Below are 25,733 nucleotides of genomic sequence, written 5' to 3' on the forward strand. Positions count from 1 at the left end.
CATGTATAAGCTGTAGTATGACTTATAACGATTGCCTAAATGACATTAGATATTGATATTTACATTTGGTGCCATTTTACAGATACAAATGTACAAGTATTCTGAAGTCCAAACTATTCCCGAAATCCAAACATTTTCAGGTCCCAAGAAATTTGGATAAAGGGTTTTATACTTCTATTATGATAGTCAAAAATGTACATAAAACAGTTGTAATCTAGAGCTTTTTCATTGGGTTCCCTTTAAAATAACATTCATTTGGACTATGGAGATATCTCCACAGCTTTAAGTAATTGCAGTAAGAATGGGATATATATATATATATATATATACACACACACAGAACCCCAATTCCAAAAAAGTTGGATCAGTATGGAAAATTCAAAAAACAAACAAAAAAGTTGTGAAAACACATTATTAACACATTATTTGATGTTTTACTTTGTGAATTTAATGTATGTTTGAAAATTACACTAATTTCAAATCTGATGACTGCAACACACTCCAAAAAAGTTGGAACAGGAGAAATTTAGGAATAATAGCAAGGTGACAAGTTGAAATAAGAAGATTATGTGAAACAGGTGAGGCAATCGTGTAATCATAGTATATAAGGAGGCTCCAAAAAAAGCCTTGTCCTTCAAGAGCAAGGATGGGTCAAATCTCGCCAATCTGCCAACAGATGCGTCAGGGAATAATCACTTTGAGAACAACATTCCCCAAAGACAAATCGGTAGGATTTTGGGCATTTCACCTTCTACAGTGCACAATATAATTAAAAGATTCAAGGAATCCGGTCAAATATCAGTGCGTAAAAGGCAAGGCCAAAAATCACTTCTGAATGCACGTGATCTCCGATCCCTCAGGCGTCACTGTCTCAAAAACCGTCATGAGTCTGTAATGGTTATACTGACATGGCTTCAGGAATACTTTGGCAAACCTTTTTCAGTCAACACCATTCACCTCTGCACCCACAGATGCAAGTTAAGGCTTTACTATGCAAAGCAGACGCCATACATAAACACTGTACAGAAGTGACACCAACTTCTTTGGGCTCTGTCTCATCTGAGATGGACAGTAGCACAGTGGAATTGCGCTTTGTGGTCAGACGAGTAAACATTTCAAATAGTTTTTTGAAAAAACAGCGATCGTGTTCTCCGGGCCAAAGACGTAAAGGACCATCCAAGCTGTTATCAGCATCAGGCCCAAAAGCATCTGTCATGGTATGAGGGGGTGTCGGTGCCCATGGCATGGGTAACTTGCACATCTGTGAGGGTACCATTAATGCAGAAAGATATGTATACATTTTGGAGCAACATATCCTGCCATCCAGACGTCGTCTTTTCCAGGCACGTCCCTGCATTTTCAAGCAGGACAATGCCAAACCACATTCTGCCTGGATTACAAGAGCATGGTTGCGTAAGCAGAGAGTGTGGGTGCTAGCATGGCCTTCCTGCAGTCCTGACCTGTCTCCAATTAAGAATGTGCGGTACATTATGAAGTGCAAAATAAGGCAATAAAGACCCCATACTGCCGTACAGTTGTGCAGCTGAAGACATACATAATGGGTGAATGGGGGAAATTTCTGCTTGCTAAACGTAACCAACTGGTGTCTTCAGTGCCCAAACACTTTATAAGTGTTATTAAAAGAAATGGTGATGTTACACAGTGGTAAACAGTCGACTGTCCCAACTTTTTTGGAGTGTGTTTGCAGTAATCAGATTTGAAATGAGTGTATATTTTTAAAAATACATTACATTTACAAAATAAAACATAAAATAATGTGTTACTAATGTGTTTTCAATTGAATTTTCTTTTTTTTTGTTATACTGTCACAACTTTTTTAGAATTGGGGTTTTGTGTGTGTGTGTATGTATGTGTGTATGTATGTGTATGTGTGTGTGTGTGTATGTATGTGTGTATGTATGTGTGTGTGTGTATGTGTGTGTAAGTGTGTGTGTGTGTGTGTATGTGTGTGTGTGTGTGTGTGTATGTGTGTGTGTGTGTATGTGTATATATATATACACATACACTTAAACTGTGATTAATTTCAGTCTACAGCTGGAGAATGCTATTTTAAGAACTATACAAAAGGCTGTGAAACACAACAGAACAGTCGATCAAAACTTGGGGATCTATTCGCCTTCATTTCTATGGCTGACAGAAGAGTATTGGTAAGTATTTATTGTTGTTATATATTTAGTTATATTATCCTTTACTTATTTTATTTTTTTAACTATTAGTTAATTGCCAACTTTCTAAATCATGGGGGCTGCAGGTTAATATTTTAGAAGCCACATATATGATTATTAAATGTACAAATAATAATATCCTTCCTGAAAATGTTCAGTGGCACAGGGAATATAGGTAAGGTTGCAGGGTCCCCTTCTCTTCTGTTTTTTCCTGCAGAGAGCTCTTGAGTTTTGGACACACAAAGCACACATTTTTATTTATGTCTTTTCCTGGGGGCCACAAAAACCGTGGCTCACATTCTTAGTTATGCTTTTCCCCTGGAGCCACAAAGATTAATGAAGAGGGCCGCATGTGGCCCTTGGGGCCGCCAGTTGGCCATCCCTGGCTTATATAATCACACCTTAGCCTTAGTATTTCTTGTATGTGCTTTTGACTGCACCTGCCATCATCCTGAATTGTCACAGATGTTGCATCAAAACACTATTCACTAAAGTAAATCACCTAAAACGTTATATATTATACGCAACACTGTTTTAATGATAAAATGTGTGTTCTAATGTATTGTCAGCATAACCCTCTAAACAAAATATAGGATGTGTAATATTATGTCATGTGATACCTATGACATAAGGTGCGCTTATTGTAGTCATGTACTATGTGAGAGGATAAAGCATTGTTGTAAAATAGCTAAACTAAGTGCATCATCTCATTTGTTTTAGTACTGCATGAAAGAAGATCATTCCTGTTTACAAATTATTTGCTCATTTGGAGATATGGAAAGTGAAGATGAAGCAACAGTGGAAGTTCACCTTGAGATAAATCCATCTCACCTAGAAAATGTAAGTAGAGAGGTCATTTTCTGCTTTTCATTTCTCTTATAAATGCAGAGATACAGAAAGGTGTAGCATTATATTCAGCACATGATAGTGATGTAGTTTAACTAAGCTTACACAAGTAAAGTAAGATTTAAATGTCTATTCATTATTTTTGTAGAAATGATAAATTATTATAAGCAGCATTGAATGCCATGATCTGGAAAATGAATTGTCACATTAGGTTGAGACTCAGTGATCTGAGATGTGCAGCCTAACAGCCTTAGCATGTGCTTCTTCTCATTGGTAAATTAGCATGCAGCACGGCCACAGTGTGATATTAGATGTCACAGCTCACAGCCTAATTCTTTTGGCACTTAGAAGTGCTACTTATTAATACACCTTTTCCACCTGAACCATAATATATGCCTCAATTCCTATCAATAACTCTAAATCTTCATTCAAATATGTCCAATTCGTGTATTTCTCAAATGTATATGTATCGGAAGCATCATTTTCTGTGTCTGTTTAAATATAAAAACAAGAAAGTGTTGCACTTGTTTATAGAAAATGAAAAAGACCTGATTCCAATTCGATAAGCTAAGTGACCATGGTTTGATGGAGTGCAGCTCACTGCCCATCTATCTTGTATATTATTATGTGTGTTGTATTCAATAAGCCTCTTCATAAAAATGTTCAATAAAGAACATACTCCGAACCTGATCACCACACGCTTAATGGGGCCGAATTATCATTGTTCAGGCGGACATCGATAAATGCCAACAGCATACGCTGTCAGCATTTATCATGGTACAAGCATTTCTAGTGAAATGCTTATGCAATACTGCCCCCCCCCGCACATTCGCGGACAATCGGCCGCTAGCAGGGGGTGTCAATCAACCCGATCGTATCCGATCGGGCTGATTGCTGTCCGTCGCCTCAGAGGTGGCGGACGAGTTAAGGAGCAGCGGTCTTAAGACCGCTGCTTCTTGACTTACATTTCCGGCGAGCCGTAAAGTACGGGGTTAGATAGCAGTATCCGCTGCTTGGTAAATCTACCCCAATGAATGCACCAGGCCCTGAGGCATCTTGCATGTTAGTCTGATGAAATAAGCAGCACTCTGCACTGCTATGAGGTTTAAGAAAAATATTTTTATTTGTACAAATCATATTTTGATTTGCACTTTAGTGTTGTCAGTCAGTATTATTTAAAAATGTGTCCAACTTATAAACAACTACACGCTGCCATCTGCAGAGAGTGAGGCAGAGTTTTCATGTCTGCCAGTTTCTGTAATGTTCTACGCGCAGGTATTATTCTCTATAAAGATATCACAATGTTCTTCACTCGATTTTCCCGATAGTTAACTTGCTAGAGGGAGCGCAAACTACTGCTCTAAATGCAATCTAGCCCATAGTGTTTATAAAATAAGCACTTTAAAAGCGTATAGAAAGTACAAAGTAAAATATTCATTGTAAAAATCACCTTAAACTTTGCCATATTATTATGTAACTAAATTGTTGCAACCAAAATATTGTTTAACCCCTTAACGACCAAGGACGTACGCCACACGTCCTCAAAAAAAATACAGTTAATGACCGAGGACGTGTGGCGTACGTCCTTGGTCTGGAAAGCAGCTGGAAGCGATCCTGCTCGCTTCCAGCTGCTTTCCGGTTATTGCAGTGATGCCTCGATATCGAGGCATCCTGCAATAACCCCCCTTGGCCATCTGATGCAGAGAGAGCCACTCTGTGGCCTTCTCTGCACCGGACATCGGTGGCCGGTATCGTTGGTGGGTGGGAGCAAGTCTGGGAGGCGGGTGGGCGGCCATTGATGTGCCGAATGAAGTGGAGGGGGGCGGAATCCGGGGTGGGACAGACGGGAGCGTGCATGGGAGCGCCCGCGTGCACGGGGGGCGGCGGGCGGGCGCGTGCACGGGGCGGGAGGGAACCGCTACACTGCAGAAAAATAAAGATTAATAAAAGTAAAAAACAACATTTAAATAAATAAATAAATAATCTTAGGGATCTGGAAGGGGTGATCGGGGGAAGCTACACTACAGAAAAGGGCAATTAAATTAAAAAAAAAACACTTTTTTTTACTAAACTGGGTACTGGCAGACAGCTGCCAGTACCCAAGATGGCGCCCATTAAGGCAGAGGGGGAGGGTTAGAGATCTGTTTGGTGGGGGATCAGTGAGGTTGGGGGCTAAGGGGGGATCCTACACAGTAGCATATGTAAATATGCTAAGAAAAAACAAAAAACAAAAAACAAATATAGCTTTTATTTTAGTACTGGCAGAGTTTCTGCCAGTACTTAAGAAGGCGGGGACAATTGTGGGGTGGGGGAGGGAAGAGAGCTGTTTGGGAGGGATCAGGGGGTCTGATGTTTCAGGTGGGAGGCTGAGCTCTACACTAAAGCTAAAATTAACCCTGCAAGCTACATAATTAACCCCATCACTGCTAGCCATAATACACGTGTGATGCGCAGCGGCATTTGGCGGCCTTCTAATTACCAAAAAGCAACGCCAAAGACATATATGTCTGCTATTTCTGAACAAAGGGGATCCCAGAGAAGCATTTACAACCATTTGTGGCATAATTGCACAAGCTGTTTGTAAATAATTTCAGTGAGAAACCTAAAGTTTGTGAAAAAGTTTGTGAAATAGGGAACGTTTTTTTTTTTATTTGATCGCATTTGGCGGTGAAATGGTGGCATGAAATATACCAAAATGGGCCTAGATCAATACTTTGGGTTGTCTACTACACTACACTAAAGCTAAAATTAACCCTACAAGCTCCCTACAAGCTACATAATTAACCCCTTCACTGCTGGGCATAATACACGTGTGGTGCGCAGTGGCATTTAGCGGCCTTCTAATTACCAAAAAGCAATGCCAAAGCCATATAAGTCTGCTATTTCTGAACAAAGGGGTTCCCAGAGAAGCATTTACAAATATTTGTGCCATAATTGCGCTAGCTGTTTGTAAATAATTTCAGTGAGAAACCTAAAATTTTGAAAAATTTAACTTTTTTTAATTTGATTGCATTTGGCGGTGAAATGGTGGCATGAAATATACCAAAATTGGCCTAGATCAATACTTGGGGTTGTGTACTACACTACACTAAAGCTAAAATTACCTCTAAAAGCTCCCTACATGCTCCCTACTTAACCCCTTCCCTGCTGGGCATAATACACGTGTAGTGCGCAGTGGCATTTAGCAGCCTTCTAATTACCAAAAAGCAATGCCAAAGCCATATATGTCTGCTATTTCTGAACAAAGGGGATCCCAGAGAAGAATTTACAACCATTTAAGACATAATTGCACAAGCTGTTTGTAAATAATTTCAGTGAGAAACCAAAAGTTTGTGAAAAAATTAGTGAAAAAGTGAACGATTTTTTGTATTTAATCGCATTTGACGGCAAAATGATGGCATGAAATATACCAAAATGGGCCTAGATCAATACTTTGGGATGTCTACTAAAAAATATATATATATGTCAATGGATATTCAGGGATTCCTGAAAGATATTAGTGTTCTAATGTAACTAGCGCCAATTTTGAAAAATAATGGTTTGGAAATAGCAAAGTGCTACTTGTATTTATTGCCCTATAACTTACAAAAAAAGCAAAGAACATGTAAACATTGGGTATTTCTAAACTCAGGTCAAAATTTAGAAACTATTTAGCATAGGTGTTTTTTTGGTGGTTGTAGATGTGTAACAGAGTTTGGGGGTCAAAGTTAGAAAAAGTGTTTTTTTTTCCATTTTTTCCTCATATTTTATAATTGTTTTTATAGTAAATTATAAGATATGATGAAAATAATGGTATCTTTAGAAAGTCCATTTAATGGCGAGAAAAACGGTATATAATATGTGTGGGTACAGTAAATGAGTAAGAGGAAAATTACAGCTAAACACAAACACCGCAAAAATTTAAAAATAGCCTTGGACAGAAAATGGAAAAGTGCTGTGGTCATTAAGGGGTTAAAGGGACACTGAACCCAAATTTTTTTCTTTCATGATTCAGATAGAGCATGCAATTTTAAGCAACTTTCTAATTTACTCCTATTATCAATTTTTCTTTGTTCTCTTGCTATCTTTATTTGAAAATCATTAATGTAAACCTTAGCAGCCAGCCCATTTTAGGTTCAGCACCATGGATAGCGCTTGCTTATTGGAGGCTGACATTTAGCCACCAATAATCAAGCATAACCCAGGTTCTTAACCAAAAATGGACCGGCTCCTATGCATCACATTCCTGCTTTTTAAATAAAGATAGTAAGAGAAGGAAGAAACATTGATAATAGGAGTAAATGAGAAAGTTGCTTAAAATTACATGCTCTGTCTGAATCAATAAAGAAAAAAAAATTGTGTTTAGTGTCCCTTTAAGGGAAACTAGGAAGGTTTGCTGAATTATTGTATTATATAGCTGTAATGTCAGCAAAATAAACAGATAGTCCCCCTTCTTTTCCCCATTCCCTTTGTTGCAATAATATTTTATTGATCTTTTAGAGGTAACAGTTGAAGCTATTGTTAATAAATTAGTTTAGCATGGTTTTAGTTTAACAATAAGCAAGCAATTTAAAAATAAAACGTCCCCTTATACATTTGTATTGCACATCACATTTGAAAATCTCAGTAGGTTGCCATTTCACTTTAGCGCTTTGTTTTCATTAATCTTTTTCTGTTTTATTTTAGGAAGATTATGAATTACTGCAGTTTTTAACAACAGTTACAGCAGGCTCTGGAAATAATTCAAAGGTCATTAACATTAACCAAGACCAGGGAGCATATGTAAGCAACTTTCAAATGTTTCACTGTTTTCACTTTAAAAAAGAAACTGGATTTGTTTACTTCCTCAGGCAAACGCTGGTGTATTTGAGTATGCACATAAATATCAGTGCTCTGGTGACAACCGTATAGTGCCACGTTATATGTTAGTCTTAGGTTAGATAGTGCCACATTATATGTTAGTTTTAGGATAGATAGTGCCACGTTATATGTTAGTCTTAGGTTAGATAGTGCCACGTTATATGTTAGTCTTAGGTTAGATAGTGCCACAATATATGTTAGTCTTAGGTTAGATAGGGCCACGTTATATGTTAGTCTTAGGTTAGATAGGGCCACGTTATATGTTAGTCTTAGGTTAGATAGGGCCACGTTATATGTTAGTCGTAGGTTAGATAGGGCCACGTTATATGTTAGTCTTAGGTTAGATAGGGCCACGTTATATGTTAGTCGTAGGTTAGATAGGGCCACGTTATATGTTAGTCTTAGGTTAGATAGTGCCACGTTATATGTTAGTCTTAGGTTAGATAGTGCCACGTTATATGTTAGTCGTAGGTTAGATAGTGCCAGTTATATGTTAGTCTTAGGTTAGATAGTGCCACGTTATATGTTAGTCTTAGGTTAGATAGTGCCACGTTATATGTTAGTCTTAGGTTAGATAGTGCCACGTTATATGTTAGTCTTAGGTTAGATAGTGCCACGTTATATGTTAGTCTTAGGTTTTATAGCCAAAAAGGATAGAGCCATATGGCGAAGAGAAATGCAAGTGACACAGAAAAAAGAAGGTACTTAAAGAGATATGAAACCCAAAAATTTATTTTATGATTCAGACAGAGCATGCAATTAAAAATAAAATAAAATCCAATTTACCTCTGTTATAAAATGTGCCTTGTTCCTATGGTATTCTTTGTTGAAGAGATACCTAGGTAAGTGTGTGGAGCACTACATGGCAGTAAATAGTGCTGCGACCTAGTGCACTTGCAAAACTGCTGCCAGTATAGTGCTCCAGACACATGAATGTTCCTGAGCTTACATCCCTGCTTTTCAACAAAAGATAACAAGAGAACTGAGAAATATCTCTCTTTAAATGCACAATGTACTGTATTTTTAATGTATTCTCAATGATCAGTTATACCAGCAACAACGTGTTAAATGTATTGGAAATTGTTATTGAAATAGCAGGGTTTGCTTATTGAAACCACCACGCATAGTGACATTTTTAGTACAAGTATTGGCATTTTGTGGACACAGAGAGAGGCAGCTAACATATGGGGTCTGCAGAAAATGTTACGGGGGGCAAACAAATGAAATGTACCCAGACAAAATTATGATTTTATATAGTGCTGATATCCCTGTCTTTATAAAGAGAGGATACATAGGGATCAATTTATCAAAGCGTCAATCTCAGTGAATTCGCTGGTGTCAATACGCTCGCCAGACATCGCTGACGCGGATCTGAATACGATACCCTTATTTATCAAAAAAGCCGTCAAAAACTCACGCGTCAAGTGCGGTGCGAAGAGCATCAGACTGGTGTTAACTAACAGTCATCAATGTCGCGGTTATTCAGGTTTTTCCCAACTTTATTTATACCATTGCATTACTGTCCATGAACAAGCACATTTCTATAAAGCTAATCTTTTATTTTTCAACTGTTAATGTCCAAGAAATAGCTACATTTATACCTCAACAAACAATATCTCATAGAAAGTTATTTTTATATTTATTTGTTATACAAAAAAATCTGTTATATGATACTTTCACATAAACTCATGATATGCTTTTATCTCATATTTTTTTTTATAAATGATTATTAATGCTAGAATTTGTACATATATCTTTGCACATACATATATATATATATATATATATATATATATGTGTGTGTTATGTCAAAAATATTTTTCAAACATATTTACAGGTTCCTAAATTCCTTTTTATTGTTCTAAACAATGTGTTCTTTCATATCTCTGTGTTTATTTATACCACTATATGTATATAGTGTACATTTATTATTATTCTGAGCAGGAATAATTGCGAATATAGCATGTAATCAGGGTATCATATGTATTTATTTGCAATCAATGAATATTTTAAGAGCTGGGACAGTTTTCTCTCTGTACCTGTGTAACCCCTCCTGATTGCAATCTAGTTTTAATAACAACCCCTTCACAGGTGTTATAAAATGGGCTGGCATATAAGATGACATTTCTTACTGAAAAAGAAATTCAAGAAGGAAGAAATACACTGAAAATAGCATGACAGTACAGAGGTGATTTTAATTTCTGCTGTATCTGAATCATGACAGTTTAATGTTAGGTGGGCTATGCCTTTGAGCTATCAGTTTAAGAATATATTGAATCAAATATCAATTCGAATTTTAAAATCCTTGTCTAAAATATTACACTGTATGCCCTAATGTCAGCATCAATGTTTATCTTTAATTCTAAATTCACATATACATACTTTTCAAAGTATAATACACAATATAACAAATGGCACTTTCTGATGAGTGATCAATGACACAAGTATCAATGAATCAGATTTGCTGATGTCATAAATCATGTGATTATGCATATTCCAATCAAAAGTGGTTGAAAAATTCACTAGTGTGTGGGTTGTTTATAAGTTTGCTTCATAATTGGTACGAAAAGTGTTGCGTCAAATTTGGGGCGAAGTGGAGAGTGTGACTTGTATTACATGGCTTAAACATGGTGCACATAGATTTTTCACAAAACATAAAAAAGAAGTTAGCTATATTATGTTGTGTATTTTTAATTTTTTTCTCTATATCTATTAGGGCAACAAGTTTGGGGCAAAACGTTTCAACAAATTTGTAGAAATATTGTCCCCTTTGTTTGTAATGAGAGACACATTTGTAGCATAATCCATGAATAGTAATGTCTCATTTTTATCCCTATATCTACTAGTGCACCAAATGTGGAGCAATAACATTGTTTGATTTAGAAAGGGTATACAATTTTAATAGAGTTTCTAATTTACTTTTATTATGTAACATACTTCATTCTCTTGCAGCATCGAACATAAGCTTTCTGTGTTTTCAGACTCCCATTGAGTTCTATGGCATCCGCGACCTCAAGGGTGGCGGATTGAAAACTAGGTACACTGTGTCGGAATACACAAGAGCGTACCTGTTAAATGTTTGATAAATTGGGAAAAGTGTCAAATAGAGTCGAATGTGAATTCAAAACATCTGTAATGACGCAAGCATCGATCTGCGTCGGATTGACATTGCAGGATCGTATTTTACATCACAAATTTCAACATTTGCCGATCTTGATGCTTTGATAACTACGGCGGATCAATCTTGCGACAAATACAATGCAGAATTCAATCGTATTATCAGTTGACGCTTTGATAAATTGACCCCTTACTCTCTTTCTCTTCCTTTTTCTATAATGTTATATATATATATATATCTATCTCAGTGGTTGAAAATTATCCCAAAAGCTACTAGTCCCAGGAAAAAGCTTACTAGTATACTATAAATTTTGAGGTCACTATTTGCTAAACTTTAATACACATTTAAACTTTTTTGGGTAGTAATAAAAATAATGTCTTTATCCAAACTTGTTGTAAATGAAAATAGAAGGAGCATATAGTTGTATTTATTACTTTATTTAGTGTTTTGCTTATTTGATTTCTTGCATTATACAGTTATAACAAAGAAAAACAAAATCAAAATTATACACAAAAAACCCCCAACATATAAAGCTTAGAACTGCTAACAGTATAACAGTACATTACCTAAGCTATGCAAAATTTAACTATCTCTGTGCTATTGGCAAAACGTTTCACAAATTATTCTAGTATGTGAGTAGGAGGACTCAGCACAGAAAGTATTAACAGAGCAGATTGCCATTAATGAGATACCTTATTCTTTGCTGCTGTTAAAAAGGTGGTGGGAGTGGAAATATTTATGTATAACATGGAAGTCATGGTGCATAGTTTAAGATAACTAGCACAGTGTAGCCCTTCCCCTTACCACCATTGTACAAATAAATATATAAACCTGTGTAAAGGGTCAGACAATACTCCCAGCTGCCATCCCCAGTGTCTGGGAGACACAAACACAGCATGGAGGAGGGGGCATGACCTCATGCAAAACATTCTGCCCCTACTGTACAATGTATGCTGGGAATTAGAGTCCACAACTTCAGAATCACAATACTGAAAGGGAAATAGTGAAACTCCAGAACGCAAATGACCCCCTTGTGGATGCCATGTAAGGAGGTCTGCTATTTTTGCTGACCCAGCCTAATTGAATGAGTGTGTTCTTGAGAACAATGGGTTATGGTTTTAATAAGCAAAACCAGCATGGGAGTAAACCAACTTTCTTTCTAATGACATGGTGAGTCCACAGATCATCAATTACTTTTGGGAATATCACTCCTGGCCAGCAGGAGGAGGCAAAGAGCACCACAGCCAAGCTGTTAAGTATCACTTCCCTTCCCACAAACCCCAGTCATTCTCTTTGCCTCTAGTGCAAGGAGGAGGTGAAGTTCAGGTTGAGAAGTTTGGCATATGAGACTGCTGGACAGCCTCGACTGAGTTTTCTTTTTGGGAGAAAGGTTCTGCAGGCAGTGGTGCCTTCTGTTTAGGTTACCTGTCTTGTCCCTCCCTTATCATCTGTTTCCTCCAGCTTGGGTATTGATTCCCAACAGTAATTGATGATCCTGTGGACTCACCGTGCCATTAGAAAGAAAACAAAATGTATGCTTACCTGATAAATGTATTTATTTCTTGACACGGTGAGTCCATGGCCCTCCCTGTTTTTCAGACAGTTTTTGTTATTTAAAGCTCAGGCACCTCTGCACCTTGTGTTATTTCCTTTCTCTTCTTTCCTTCGGTCGAATTACTGGGGTTTGTGGGAAGGAAAGTGATACTTAACAGCTTGGCTGTGGTGCTCTTTGTCTCCTTCTGCTGGCCAGGAGTGATATTCCCAACTGTAATTGATGATCCCGTGTCAAGAAAAAAATACATTTATCAGGTAAGCATAACAAAAAAAATTTCCAGAGGGGGCAAAAAAAGAAGTCCCGAGCGTAAAAATATCAGTGATCTGCAGTAGCATCAGAGAGTAGCGCATTGTACCTATGAGCTGCACATTATTTTATACATAAATACAAATATATACACATATATCAATGCTCTCCCCAGAAAAATTGGGATTATGAAGTAGATGGGAGATTTCATATTTTATATGTGTATTGAATGCACATGGAAATTGTAAATATGTGTACAGTGCCCTGCACTAATATTGGCACCCTTGGTAAATATGAGCAAAGAAGGCTGTGAAAAAATTGTCTTTATCGTTTAACCTTTTGTTCTTTTGTTAAAAAAATACACATAAATACTCTGCTCTCATGGATGTCAAACAATTGAAAACACAAAACAGGTTTATCCAAAAACAAATAATCTTTGTTAAATATATGTGTGGCACAATTATTGGCATTCATATGAATTCATATGAGAAAAATATATTTGAAGAATATTCCCATTGATCCTTTACATTTTTTGGTAAACCGTTACCTGGGTGACTAGGAACAGAAAAATTTTCAACCATGACTTCTTGCATCACAGGGGTATACATTTGATGTAACACATATGCCAAATTCCCTTAATCATTCATCACAATGGTTAAGGCCAAGCAATATAGCTGTGATGTGCGGCCAAAGGTAAATTAACTCACTGGTTGCCAAAAAGTGCTACACAGCATTGCACAGTTAGATACATTTCAGTCCTTTCTGATAGCCAGGGGTTAAATGGGACAGTGGAAGGTTTTTATTCTGCTCCAATGTACAGTCTGTCTACATGAGAAGAAACAGCATGGAAGACTGTAAGAAAAAACAGGGGATGGGGAGGAAGCGTTTGAATTTTGCAGTGTTTATCTGATCCCTGCCAGTCTCTATGTGCTCTGTCATTGCGGCAACCAGCAGTAGAGAAAATTACAGTGCCCCTGTGCAATTCCAGGTACTCATGCACTATGGTTACCTGTCAAAGGAAACAAAAACCTGATTCCCCTTGTGCTCTGCCACTACATAAGGCTTAGGCATATAGATTCCGGATGTCCATTAAAACCAGTGAATACAAAATAGACCTTAAGGTATTTTTAATACCCTGCAGCTGGTATAACAAGTGAAAAAAAAGATATTAAGGGGAATCACATTTTACAGTAATTTGCCTTTTAAGAAGTGAGTAGATAACTTGTATAGGTAGTGATAAAAATGTAGCAAATCGGATTTTGTGAACATTTATAAAATAAAGGAAACATGACTGTCAGACATTGTTCAAACTTGACTTCCTCTATACCACAAGGATATTCATATGCAACTAAGTACTGTAATAAGACCCCACAATCTGCAGCAGCCACACCATATGCATGTGGGGTTACACTAACATTTTAGATATATACCATTTTTGAAACATAAAAACAGAGGTAGGAGGAGGAATCTAAAGACAATACTTTAACAGACTTTATAATCTAATTTACTTTATATTCATTATCTTATTTTTTTGTTTGTAGAAATTAAATTATGTAAAGTAATATGTGAACCTTCACAGCATGTTTTCATTTCGTGCAATTATTTATTTTACAGGTATTAATGGAAGCACTACATAATCAAAAGCCCAAACGACACGTCATCTACTTGATAATAATTTTCAGTTTACTATCAGGCGTTGCTTTATTTTTACTACTAACATACGCTTTATGGAAGGTAAATATATATTTCATTTTTATTTTAACAATGAATGTGTTAAGAGTTATCAATATTAATATTATTATTGACCACTTCTAAGGCAACAACATATTCTGATATAATAAGTTTTACTTTCTATAGTGTCAAGTTTTAGGGGCCGATTTAACATTGTGCGAGCGAACACGATCCGATATTGCAGATCATGTCCGCTGCACATCGATAAATGCCGACAGCATATGCTCTTGGCATTTATCATTGCACCAGCAGTTCTGGTGAACTGCTGGTGCAATGCCGCCCTCTACAGATTCGCGGCCAATCGATCGGGTTGATTTCCGGCGATGTCTGTCCACCACCTCAGAGCTTGCCAGAAACACTGGGCATCAAGTTCCATACGGAGCTTGATAAATATGCTCCACAATGTATTTATGAGAAACCTATAAACAGATTTAAAAAGTTTGTGGATTGAACATTATTTTCACAGCTGAACGGTTGCAATATATATTTATTTAAAATATGAATTTTCTTTTCTACATTTAGTAAGAACTTACGATAATTTATTTGTAAAGCTACACCAAATTTTGTACCACAGACATATTTAATATATACGTCTAAGACTGCAGCACAACTCTGCATAAAAAGCTCCCATAATAAATCCTAGTATCTATAAAGTAAAAGACCTACTCAACAGAGGGCCCTGGTGCAAAATGTTTTTTGGGCCCCCCAAAGGTAGCTCAATAGTAAGCAATAGTAATATACAGGCTACTCTGTATAGTGATTTTAAGGATAGATAGATAGATAGATACAAGATACAGTAGATGGACCTGCAACCTTTACTAATAAAAGGATCCCCTGCAATAGGTTGTACACATTCTGCGCACGCCTATATATAGACTGGCTGCTATGGGTCCCACTAGCCCCCGGTGCCACTGTACTTGCTGTACCAATGGTAGTTCCGCCCCTGGAGCTCCATACAAATTTAACCATTAAAAACTTTTGTTACATTACAGAGTAGCCTTAATCAAATATAAAAGGCTTTTGAATTAAAACCAAAATCTCTGAGAATATTAGTGAAGTTAATGAGGTTCAAAGCCACTGGAAAACCATATAATGATTGGGTCTTAAAAGAATTGGAATGAACGCAAATTGAAAACCCCATAGAAGGTTATAAACACTTGTCATGACTCTTCAAATTGGAAAAGACCTTGGTGGATATCATTTGTTTCAAGATCTAGAAAAATTTATGTCAAGGCAAATGGTTTTGTAGAATTGTTTGTTAATATTTGAATGGAAGCCCATCACTGCAGATAGAAGAACTTAACGTGATTGCGCGCATCAGGTTTCACTCACACGCTATTCAGTCTTAATTGTATAGATATACATTGTTGATATATGTTAGTTTTGTGCCAGACTTAAAGGGACATGAAACCCAAAATTTTTCTTTCACGATTCAGATAGAGAATACAATTTTAAACAACTTTCCAATTTACTTCTATTATTTAATTAGCTTCCTTATCTTGTGATCCTTTGCTAAAAGGTTTATCTAGGCAAGTTCAGGGGCAGCAGAGAACCTAGGTTCAAGCGGCTGATTGGTGGCTGCATATATATACCAATTGTCATTGGCTCACCCATGTGTTCAGTTAGAAACCATTAGTGCATTGCTGCTCCTTCAACAAATGATACAAAGAGAATGAAACAGATTAGATAATAGAAGTAAATTAGAAAGTTATTTAAAATTGTATTCTCTATCTGAATCATGAAATATTTTTTTGGGTTTTCATGTCCCTTTAAAGGGATATTAAACACTAAATAAATGCTAGATAGGGTGATGCATTCAAAGAAAAGGTTAGTCTGAGTCCACAACTTCATTCCTTACTGTTGGGAAATACAACACCTGGCCACCAGGAGGAGGCAAAGACACCTCAGCCAAAGGTTTAAATATCCCTCCCACTTCCCCTATCCCCCAGTCATTCTTTGCCTTTCGTCACTATAGGAAGTGGCAGAAGATTTGGATAGTCCTGTAATGGGTATGTTCCCTTCAAGAAAGGACTGGAGTTTTAAGTAATCATGTCAACCCCTCAGTGAGATTATTGATGAAAGTTTGAGTCTGGAAATGCAGGGAAAGTTTTTCTGCGAACCCATTCAGACTGTCGCCTAACAGCTCCTGAGCAATTAGTGTTGACGAGTTTCACTGCTTGCTGTTTCACACTCAAGTCCATGTCAGAGAGTCGCTGCAAGACTGTCATACTTGAGAGGCTGTGCCTGTTCCACAGCACGGATCCTGGAGGTTAAGACCGTTTTATATATACACTTTTGCTATACAGGGTCACAGTGTGGCTCCTTTATGCCTCGATAGGATCAAGGGTTAATATCTCCTTCAGGGAGATTATTTGAACAGCAAGGGGCTATTTATAACTGCTTTAATGTGAGAGTTTTGGGCTCATAGACTGTGTGCTTTTGACTTGGAACAAACAGGTTTCACTTTTGTTTTTGAGTGTTGCGCAGCTCATAATAGCTTAGCGCCCTTTTCATAGCAGGGGAATTCCTGTCCTAGGCACCACGTGACCGGGTGCAGTCTTTTCATTTTCCTACGATCCTGCTGCGGACATCACTCCTAAGGAGAGCATTTTAACTGTTAGCTGTCTGGGTCTAGGCGGTGGTGAGTGCCCTAGCCATTGGGATTATAAAGGTGCCGTTTTTTTTAATAAAAGTGTTCTCTTTTGTCTGATCTTCTGTGAATATATCTTAGCTATGGAGGACTCTGATTCTACATAAGAAGGTTCCGCCTTCTTCTGTACTGATTAATAATTCCTGTTTATATTGTGAGTAGTCCGTGGTTTGCCCGCCTGCTCAATTTTGTTCCATTTGCTTAAGCACTGTTCTAAAGTCTAAGAAGGGAGACAAGCCTGCTAATATTCATAGCGCTATTAGCCCCTCTGAGCCGTCTACCTCTCAGGAATCTGTGTTCCGAGTGATTACTACCCTTTCTACACTTCCTGCTCCACATGCAGTTCCCCACGGCTCAACTAATCCTCCATCTGGAGGGGGCTTTTTTTCCTGCTGACTTTACCGCGCAGTTACAATCGGCGGTGTCTGCTGCCCTGAGTGCCTTACCTCCCTCTAGCAAACGGAAAAAACACAAATAATCCAAGAGCGCCAACTATAAGGCAAAGGAAAAATCTAACAAATACATCAGTGATTATAAAACATTATCAAACATTTAATTCAAAAACATATAGTTAAAAACATGGATCCATGTAACAGAATAGACTTGAAAAATGGAATTTCACAGTACTAGCAGATAAATACTAAAAACACAATGGTAGCTAAAAACGATAAAGGGTATAAGGGTATGTCACCAATTACGGGGATATACAAAATTATAGAAAAGTCCAGATATGTCAATAGAAGTCTATGAAAAGTCCAGTGGGTAAATCCAGTGGAAATGACCAGTGAAAAAATCAGTGAAAAAATCAAATGTTAAAAATCAAATGTTAAAAATAAACTGATGATAAAAAGATCCCTTGGAGGGAGGTTGTGAAAAAAAAGTGTGAAAAAAGTGATGTAAAAATTGTAAAAAATTGTATAAAAATATGTAAAAAAATGTGTATTAAATTAAAAGTGGGGGACCCCCTAAAAATAGGTGTCAAAAATATGTGTCAAAAATAGTGAAAAATATAAAATCCGGTTAAAACAAAAATTAAAAAATTAAAAATATAAGAGAAAATAATAAATAGTGTGTATATAGTATAATCCAAGTGAACGTCTTAATAATTAGGTATTAGTGAATGATCCTCCTTGTGGCTAACTCCGTATGAATGATGGCGATGAACTCTTTGAGATAGATGGTTTTACCTTCCTGTTCAATATAAACTCTTGTAATCCCTGTAAATCAAAAGAATAACATAGTGCAATAAAATTTCAAAAAGCAAGAAATAAAGAAATAATGCTCACCAAAAATGTCAACGCGTTTCGGCCTCTTTAACAGGCCTTTTTCAAGGACTATCTAGGGGTGAGTGCTGGTGGCTATATTTATATGTATCACAAACCTATGAATTAGCATAGTTTTGGCGGCAAAAGAGGGGAATTTGGCGCCAAAAAATGACCCGACCCGGAAGTGCTTTTATTATTGTGTATCCGTTTTTTGCTTATTTGCCCCTTTTACTCAGATAATTACGGCTCTGTATTGGTCCTATAATTTGGAACGAATAAGGGGTTCTGTCAGCATTAGTTTCTCATACATTATCATGTACGTTGCCGATCGCTCTGTTTCTACATACATCAGCGTCGGGCCGGAAGTGACATAGTGTTTGTTTACTTCCGGTTTTCTCATACTTCCGGTTGCGGTAATCACAAAGCGTTTTTTTCGCATATGGCGATAACTAAAGAAGGGCTATTAAAATTTTTTACATATACATGATATATTGTAAAATTTACACTTCATAAGACTTGATTGTACCAATTTATGTTAGTGGTATAGCGAGCAATAAAAACGAGCAATATTATTACGATTAGAAATTACAAATGAGAGTAAAAATATATATGTTGGATAAATATCAGTTTGTGCATTAGTACATTTAAACATTGTACATTATACATTAAAAAACACCAATGAAAAAACTTAAAATACAATTAAAATCGACATCTTCAATAAAATAACTTACTAATAAAATTCTTATTAAAATTGGAATCAAATTTTAATTTTAACAGAAGGGTTTATTAAAACTAGTAAAATGCAGATAAAATACGGCAATAAGCCCGAACATGGGGAATGGAAATAGATATATATATATACACCCTGTGCATATTGAAATATAAGGCAGAGATATGGTAGCTACACAGAGCTACACGAAAAACTACATCAAAGGCACAAAAGGATCACGGTATTCCTGAATAAGAGCATATCTGAAAATAATTAGAAATGGGACTTGGAATAGGACTAATAATAGGACTTCAAAATAGGGTACGTGTACTATGCTCGAGAGGCTGAATAACTCCAATTCAAAAGAAGGGACCTCAGTAAGACAAATGTATGATGATTGTAGTGACGCTTAGCTATAAGAAGCTAGTATGAAAATACATGCAAACTGGCCATGTGTCACCTATTGTCTAAGATCAGTGATTATTTGTACTTACTAAGTGTGAGAGGTCCTCCCTATTATTCAAACCCCTAGGGTAAAGACAATCTATATTAAAAATCCACTTGGATTCTACCGTCAGTAAGCGCCTTTCATAGTCACCTCCCCCTCCAGTTTGGTGTCACTAATTGTATACCTATATAATTAAAATCTTTGAGACTAGCTCGGTGATGGTTAGTGAAGTGTTTGTAGAGGGCTGTTTCGGTGCTTTCATGTTCAATCTTTAATATGTGTTCTCTAATACGATCTTTGAGGTGTCTGGACGTTTGTCCTATATATTGGAGTCCACAGCTGCACCATATCAAATAGACAACTCCTCTATCACTGCATCTTATGAGGTCATTAATCTTATATTTGACTCCTGAATTGTACGAGGTAAATTCTTTGGTTTTTATGCCTCTTTTACAGGCTTTACAGCCAGACATGGGAAAAAACCTTTAATTTCCTTGCCGAATACATCCCTTGTTTTATTTGGTGTTCTTTTAGGTATACTTGGGGATAGTCTATTTTTAAGATTGTCTGTTTTCCTGTATATGAAGACAGGTCGACTTGACAGTTTATCCCCTATGATTTCATCATTCCTTAAAAGTGCCCAGTGCTTCTCTATAATTTTCTCCACAATGTGTCTGTTTTCACTATACTCAGTAATAAACGGAATAGTGAGTATGTTATCGTCAGAGTAGTGAATAGTTTTTTTCGGTTTATATACCAGGAGATCTTTCCGGTCTTTCTTCCTGACCTCTTCCATGGTTTGAATTAGGGACTCTTCTTCATAACCTCTTTCTAAGAATTTTTCTTTGAGAGTATCGGCTTGTTCTTCCCACTTTTTGGGATTGGAAGAGGTCAGGAAGAAAGACCGGAAAGATCTCCTGGTATATAAACCAAAAAAAACTATTCACTACTCACTATTCCGTTTATTACTGAGTATAGTGAAAACAGACACATTGTGGAGAAAATTATAGAGAAGCACTGGGCACTTTTAAGGAATGATGAAATCATAGGGGATAAACTGTCAAGTCGACCTGTCTTCATATACAGGAAAACAGACAATCTTAAAAATAGACTATCCCCAAGTATACCTAAAAGAACACCAAATAAAACAAGGGATGTATTCGGCAAGGAAATTAAAGGTTTTTTCCCATGTCTGGCTGTAAAGCCTGTAAAAGAGGCATAAAAACCAAAGAATTTACCTCGTACAATTCAGGAGTCAAATATAAGATTAATGACCTCATAAGATGCAGTGATAGAGGAGTTGTCTATTTGATATGGTGCAGCTGTGGACTCCAATATATAGGACAAACGTCCAGACACCTCAAAGATCGTATTAGAGAACACATATTAAAGATTGAACATGAAAGCACCGAAACAGCCCTCTACAAACACTTCACTAACCATCACCGAGCTAGTCTCAAAGATTTTAATTATATAGGTATACAATTAGTGACACCAAACTGGAGGGGAGGTGACTATGAAAGGCGCTTACTGACGGTAGAATCCAAGTGGATTTTTAATATAGATTGTCTTTACCCTAGGGGTTTGAATAATAGGGAGGACCTCTCACACTTAGTAAGTACAAATAATCACTGATCTTAGACAATAGGTGACACATGGCCAGTTTGCATGTATTTTCATACTAGCTTCTTATAGCTAAGCGTCACTACAATCATCATACATTTGTCTTACTGAGGTCCCTTCTTTTGAATTGGAGTTATTCAGCCTCTCGAGCATAGTACACGTACCCTATTTTGAAGTCCTATTATTAGTCCTATTCCAAGTCCCATTTCTAATTATTTCAGATATGCTCTTATTCAGGAATACCGTGATCCTTTTGTGCCTTTGATGTAGTTTTTCGTGTAGCTCTGTGTAGCTACCATATCTCTGCCTTATATTTCAATATGCACAGGGTGTATATATATATATCTATTTCCATTCCCCATGTTCGGGCTTATTGCCGTATTTTATCTGCATTTTACTAGTTTTAATAAACCCTTCTGTTAAAATTAAAATTTGATTCCAATTTTAATAAGAATTTTATTAGTAAGTTATTTTATTGAAGATGTCGATTTTAATTGTATTTTAAGTTTTTTCATTGGTGTTTTTTAATGTATAATGTACAATGTTTAAATGTACTAATGCACAAACTGATATTTATCCAACATATATATTTTTACTCTCATTTGTAATTTCTAATCGTAATAATATTGCTCGTTTTTATTGCTCGCTATACCACTAACATAAATTGGTACAATCAAGTCTTATGAAGTGTAAATTTTACAATATATCATGTATATGTAAAAAATTTTAATAGCCCTTCTTTAGTTATCGCCATATGCGAAAAACCGCTTTGTGATTACCGCAACCGGAAGTATGAGAAAACCGGAAGTAAACAAACACTATGTCACTTCCGGCCCGACGCTGATGTATGTAGAAAAAGAGCGATCGGCAACGTACATGATAATGTATGAGAAACTAATGCTGACAGAACCCCTTATTCGTTCCAAATTATAGGACCAATACAGAGCCGTAATTATCTGAGTAAAAGGGGCAAATAAGCAAAAAACGGATACACAATAATAAAAGCACTTCCGGGTCGGGTCATTTTTTGGCGCCAAATTCCCTCTTTTGCCGCCAAAACTATGCTAATTCATAGGTTTGTGATACATATAAATATAGCCACCAGCACTCACCCCTAGATAGTCTTGAAAAAGGCCTGTTTAAAGAGGCCGAAACGCGTTGACATTTTTGGGTGAGCATTATTTCTTTATTTCTTGCTTTTTGAAATTTTATTGCACTATGTTATTCTTTTGATTTACAGGGATTACAAGAGTTTATATTGAACAGGAAGGTAAAACCATCTATCTCAAAGAGTTCATCGCCATCATTCATACGGAGTTAGCCACAAGGAGGATCATTCACTAATACCTAATTATTAAGACGTTCACTTGGATTATACTATATACACACTATTTATTATTTCTCTTATATTTTTAATTTTTAATTTTTGTTTAACCGGATTTTATATTTTTCACTATTTTTGACACATATTTTTGACACCTATTTTTAGGGGGTCCCCCACTTTTAATTTTAATACACATTTTTTTTACATATTTTTATACAATTTTTTACAATTTTTACATCACTTTTTTCACACTTTTTTTCACAACCTCCCTCCAAGGGATCTTTTTATCATCAGTTTATTTTTAACATTTTATTTTTAACATTTGATTTTTTCACTGATTTTTTCACTGGTCATTTCCACTGGATTTACCCACTGGACTTTTCATAGACTTCTATTGACATATCTGGACTTTTCTATAATTTTGTATATCCCCGTAATTGGTGACATACCCTTATACCCTTTATCGTTTTTAGCTACCATTGTGTTTTTAGTATTTATCTGCTAGTACTGTGAAATTCCATTTTTCAAGTCTATTCTGTTACATGGATCCATGTTTTTAACTATATGTTTTTGAATTAAATGTTTGATAATGTTTTATAATCACTGATGTATTTGTTAGATTTTTCCTTTGCCTTATAGTTGGCGCTCTTGGATTATTTGTGTTTTTTCTGTTGTTCTTACTAGGGTAAGCTAGATACCCTCTATCCAGGAGCTATAAGGAACCGGGCTGAGCGCTGTTAGATATCTTGTACTCCCTCTAGCAAACGTAAGAGAAAGGTTAAACATAGTTCTCCTGACCTAGCATCATCTAAATATTTGTTGGATTTAGCTACTATGAGTTAACCTCTGTAGCTTCAGAGGGTGAACTTTCTAAGTCGGAAACTTGAGTTTCTAAACCTCCTTCAGCGGAGGAACCTTCCTTTAGATTTAAAATTAAGCATCTGTGTTTTTTTTATCAAAGGAGGTTTCTGTCTATGCTAGAGGTTCCAGAGGCTACACTCCCTGAGGAACATAAGATCCCTAAATTAGACAGGGTTGATGAAGACAGGAAGGTCCCTCTGACTTTTCCTGTGCCAGTTAAGAAGGCGAACATTATTAGTAACAAATGGCAAAGAATAGGAACTTCTTTTTCCACCTCGTCTACTTTAAAAAAATTATTCCCGGTCCCTGACTCTCAATTAGATTTGTGGGGCTCCATCCCTAAGGTGGATGGCGCTATTTCTACGCTGGCTAAGCGTACTACTATCCCTCTGGAGGATAGTTCTTCTTTTAGAGAGCCTATGGATAAGACAATGGAAACTTTTTTGGAGGAAGTTGTATTAACATACAGGGTTTTTATTTCAACCGGCAGCAGCTGTAGCCGCAGTTGCTGGACACTCTGTCGGAGCTAATTGAGGTGGAGACTCCCCTCGAGGATATTCAGGAGAGAATTAAAGCTCTGAGAATTGCTAACTCTATCTGTGACGCAAATATGCAGATTATTCGCCTAAATGCAAAGGCTTCTGGCTTTGCAGTCCTAGCCCCCGGGCTCTCTGGTTGAAGTCTTGGTCTGCGGATATGACTTCTATATCCAGACTCCTTTTCTCTTCCTTTCAAGGGGAAGATTTTATTCGGTCCAGGGCTGGACTCCATTATTTCTACGGTTACCAGAGGGAAAGGGGCCTTCCTACTGCAGGATAAGAAGAATAGGCCTAAGGGATGGCAATTGTCTAATTTCCGTTCCTTTCGTTCTGACAAATCACAACGACAGCAATCCTCATCCAAGTCCGAGCAGCCCAATAGTACTTGGAAGCCGGTTCAGTCCTGGAATAAGTCCAAACAGACTAAGAAGCCCACCGAGAACAAATCGGCATGAAGGGGCGGCCCCCGATCCGGGATCGGAATCGAGTAGGGGGCAGACTGTCTCTTTTTTCAGACGCTTGGTTCCAGGATGTACAGGATCCTTGGGTCCTGGAGGTTGTATCTCAGGGATACCAGATAGGATTTAAATCTCATCCGCCCAAGGGCAGATTCCTTCTCTCCAGACTGTCTACAAGACAAGAAAAGAGAACTGCATATAGGATCTCTCCTCTCTAGGAGTAATTGTCCCAGTACCTACAGCAGAAAGAGGTTTGGGGTTTTATTCAAACCTTTTCACGGTTCCAAAAAAGGAGGGAACTTTTTGTCTATTTCTGGACTTAAAGTGTCTAAACAAGTTTCTAAATGTGCTCCCTCTTTCAAGATTCAGACAATACGGTCAATCCTTCCTCTGGTTTATGACCACCATAGTCCTGAAGGATGCATATCTTCATGTTCCGAAACACAGGAAACATTTTCAGTTCCTGAGGTTTGCCTTTCTGGACCAGCACTTCCATTTCATAACTCTTACGTTTGGCCTAGCTACTGCTCCAAGGATATTTTCGAAGGTTCTGGGGGCTCTTCTAGCTGTTGCCAAAACACGAGATATTGCAGTAGCGCCTTATCTGGACAATATCTTGGTACAGGCACCATCTTTTTGTTTAGCGGAAGAACACTCAGAGTCCCTTTTCAGTCTTCTTCGATCATATGGATGAAAGATGAACTTTGAAAAGAGTTTTCTTACTCCAAGTACAAGGGTGAATTTCCTGGGGACGATAATAGACTCCATGTCCATGAGAATATTTCTCACAGATCAGAGACATTGCAAGCTAACTACTGCTTGTCTTGCCCTCCAGGTCTCCTTGAAACCCTCAGTGGCCCAGTGTATGCAGGTGATCGGACTCATTGTGTCCTGTATGGACAGCATTCCCTTTGCCAGATTCCATCTCAGACCCTTACAACTATGAATTCTGAGACAATGGAATGGCGACCATTCAGATCTCTGTCAACAGATTGTGCTGGACAACCTGTTGAGAGACTAGCTCTCTTGGTGGCTCTGTCCAGATCATCTGTCCCAAGGCACATGCTTCTTGAGACTGTCCTGGGAGATTGTGACTACAGACGCAAGCCTTTCTGGCTGGGGAGTCGTTTGTGGTGCCAAGAGGGCACAAGGGCTGTTCCAACTTCCGATCAATATATTGGAACTCCAGGCAATCTTCAATGCCTTGAAGGCTTGGCCCCTTCTGGGTTCATCCCAGTTTATCAGATTCCAATCAGACAATATAACCTAGGTTGCCTACATCAACCATCAGGGGTAACGAGAAATCCCTTGGCGATGAGAGAATTATCTCAGATA

The 25,733-nt window shown here is 37.3% G+C and overlaps 1 protein-coding gene across 1 annotated transcript in view; it reads left to right on the plus strand.

The window, feature by feature from the left end:
- Positions 1-25,733, plus strand: part of ITGA4 (integrin subunit alpha 4) — a 292,692-nt gene that overhangs the window by 261,078 nt on the left and 5,881 nt on the right. The window contains exons 24-27 of the mRNA XM_053698521.1: positions 2,049-2,168; positions 2,907-3,026; positions 7,698-7,793; positions 14,405-14,524. Coding sequence (XP_053554496.1) covers positions 2,049-2,168; positions 2,907-3,026; positions 7,698-7,793; positions 14,405-14,524 — 456 coding nt within the window. The remainder of the gene's footprint in view (positions 1-2,048; positions 2,169-2,906; positions 3,027-7,697; positions 7,794-14,404; positions 14,525-25,733) is intronic.

This window comes from Bombina bombina, chromosome 1 (assembly GCF_027579735.1).
Source record: "Bombina bombina isolate aBomBom1 chromosome 1, aBomBom1.pri, whole genome shotgun sequence".
Classification (NCBI taxonomy): domain Eukaryota; kingdom Metazoa; phylum Chordata; class Amphibia; order Anura; family Bombinatoridae; genus Bombina; species Bombina bombina.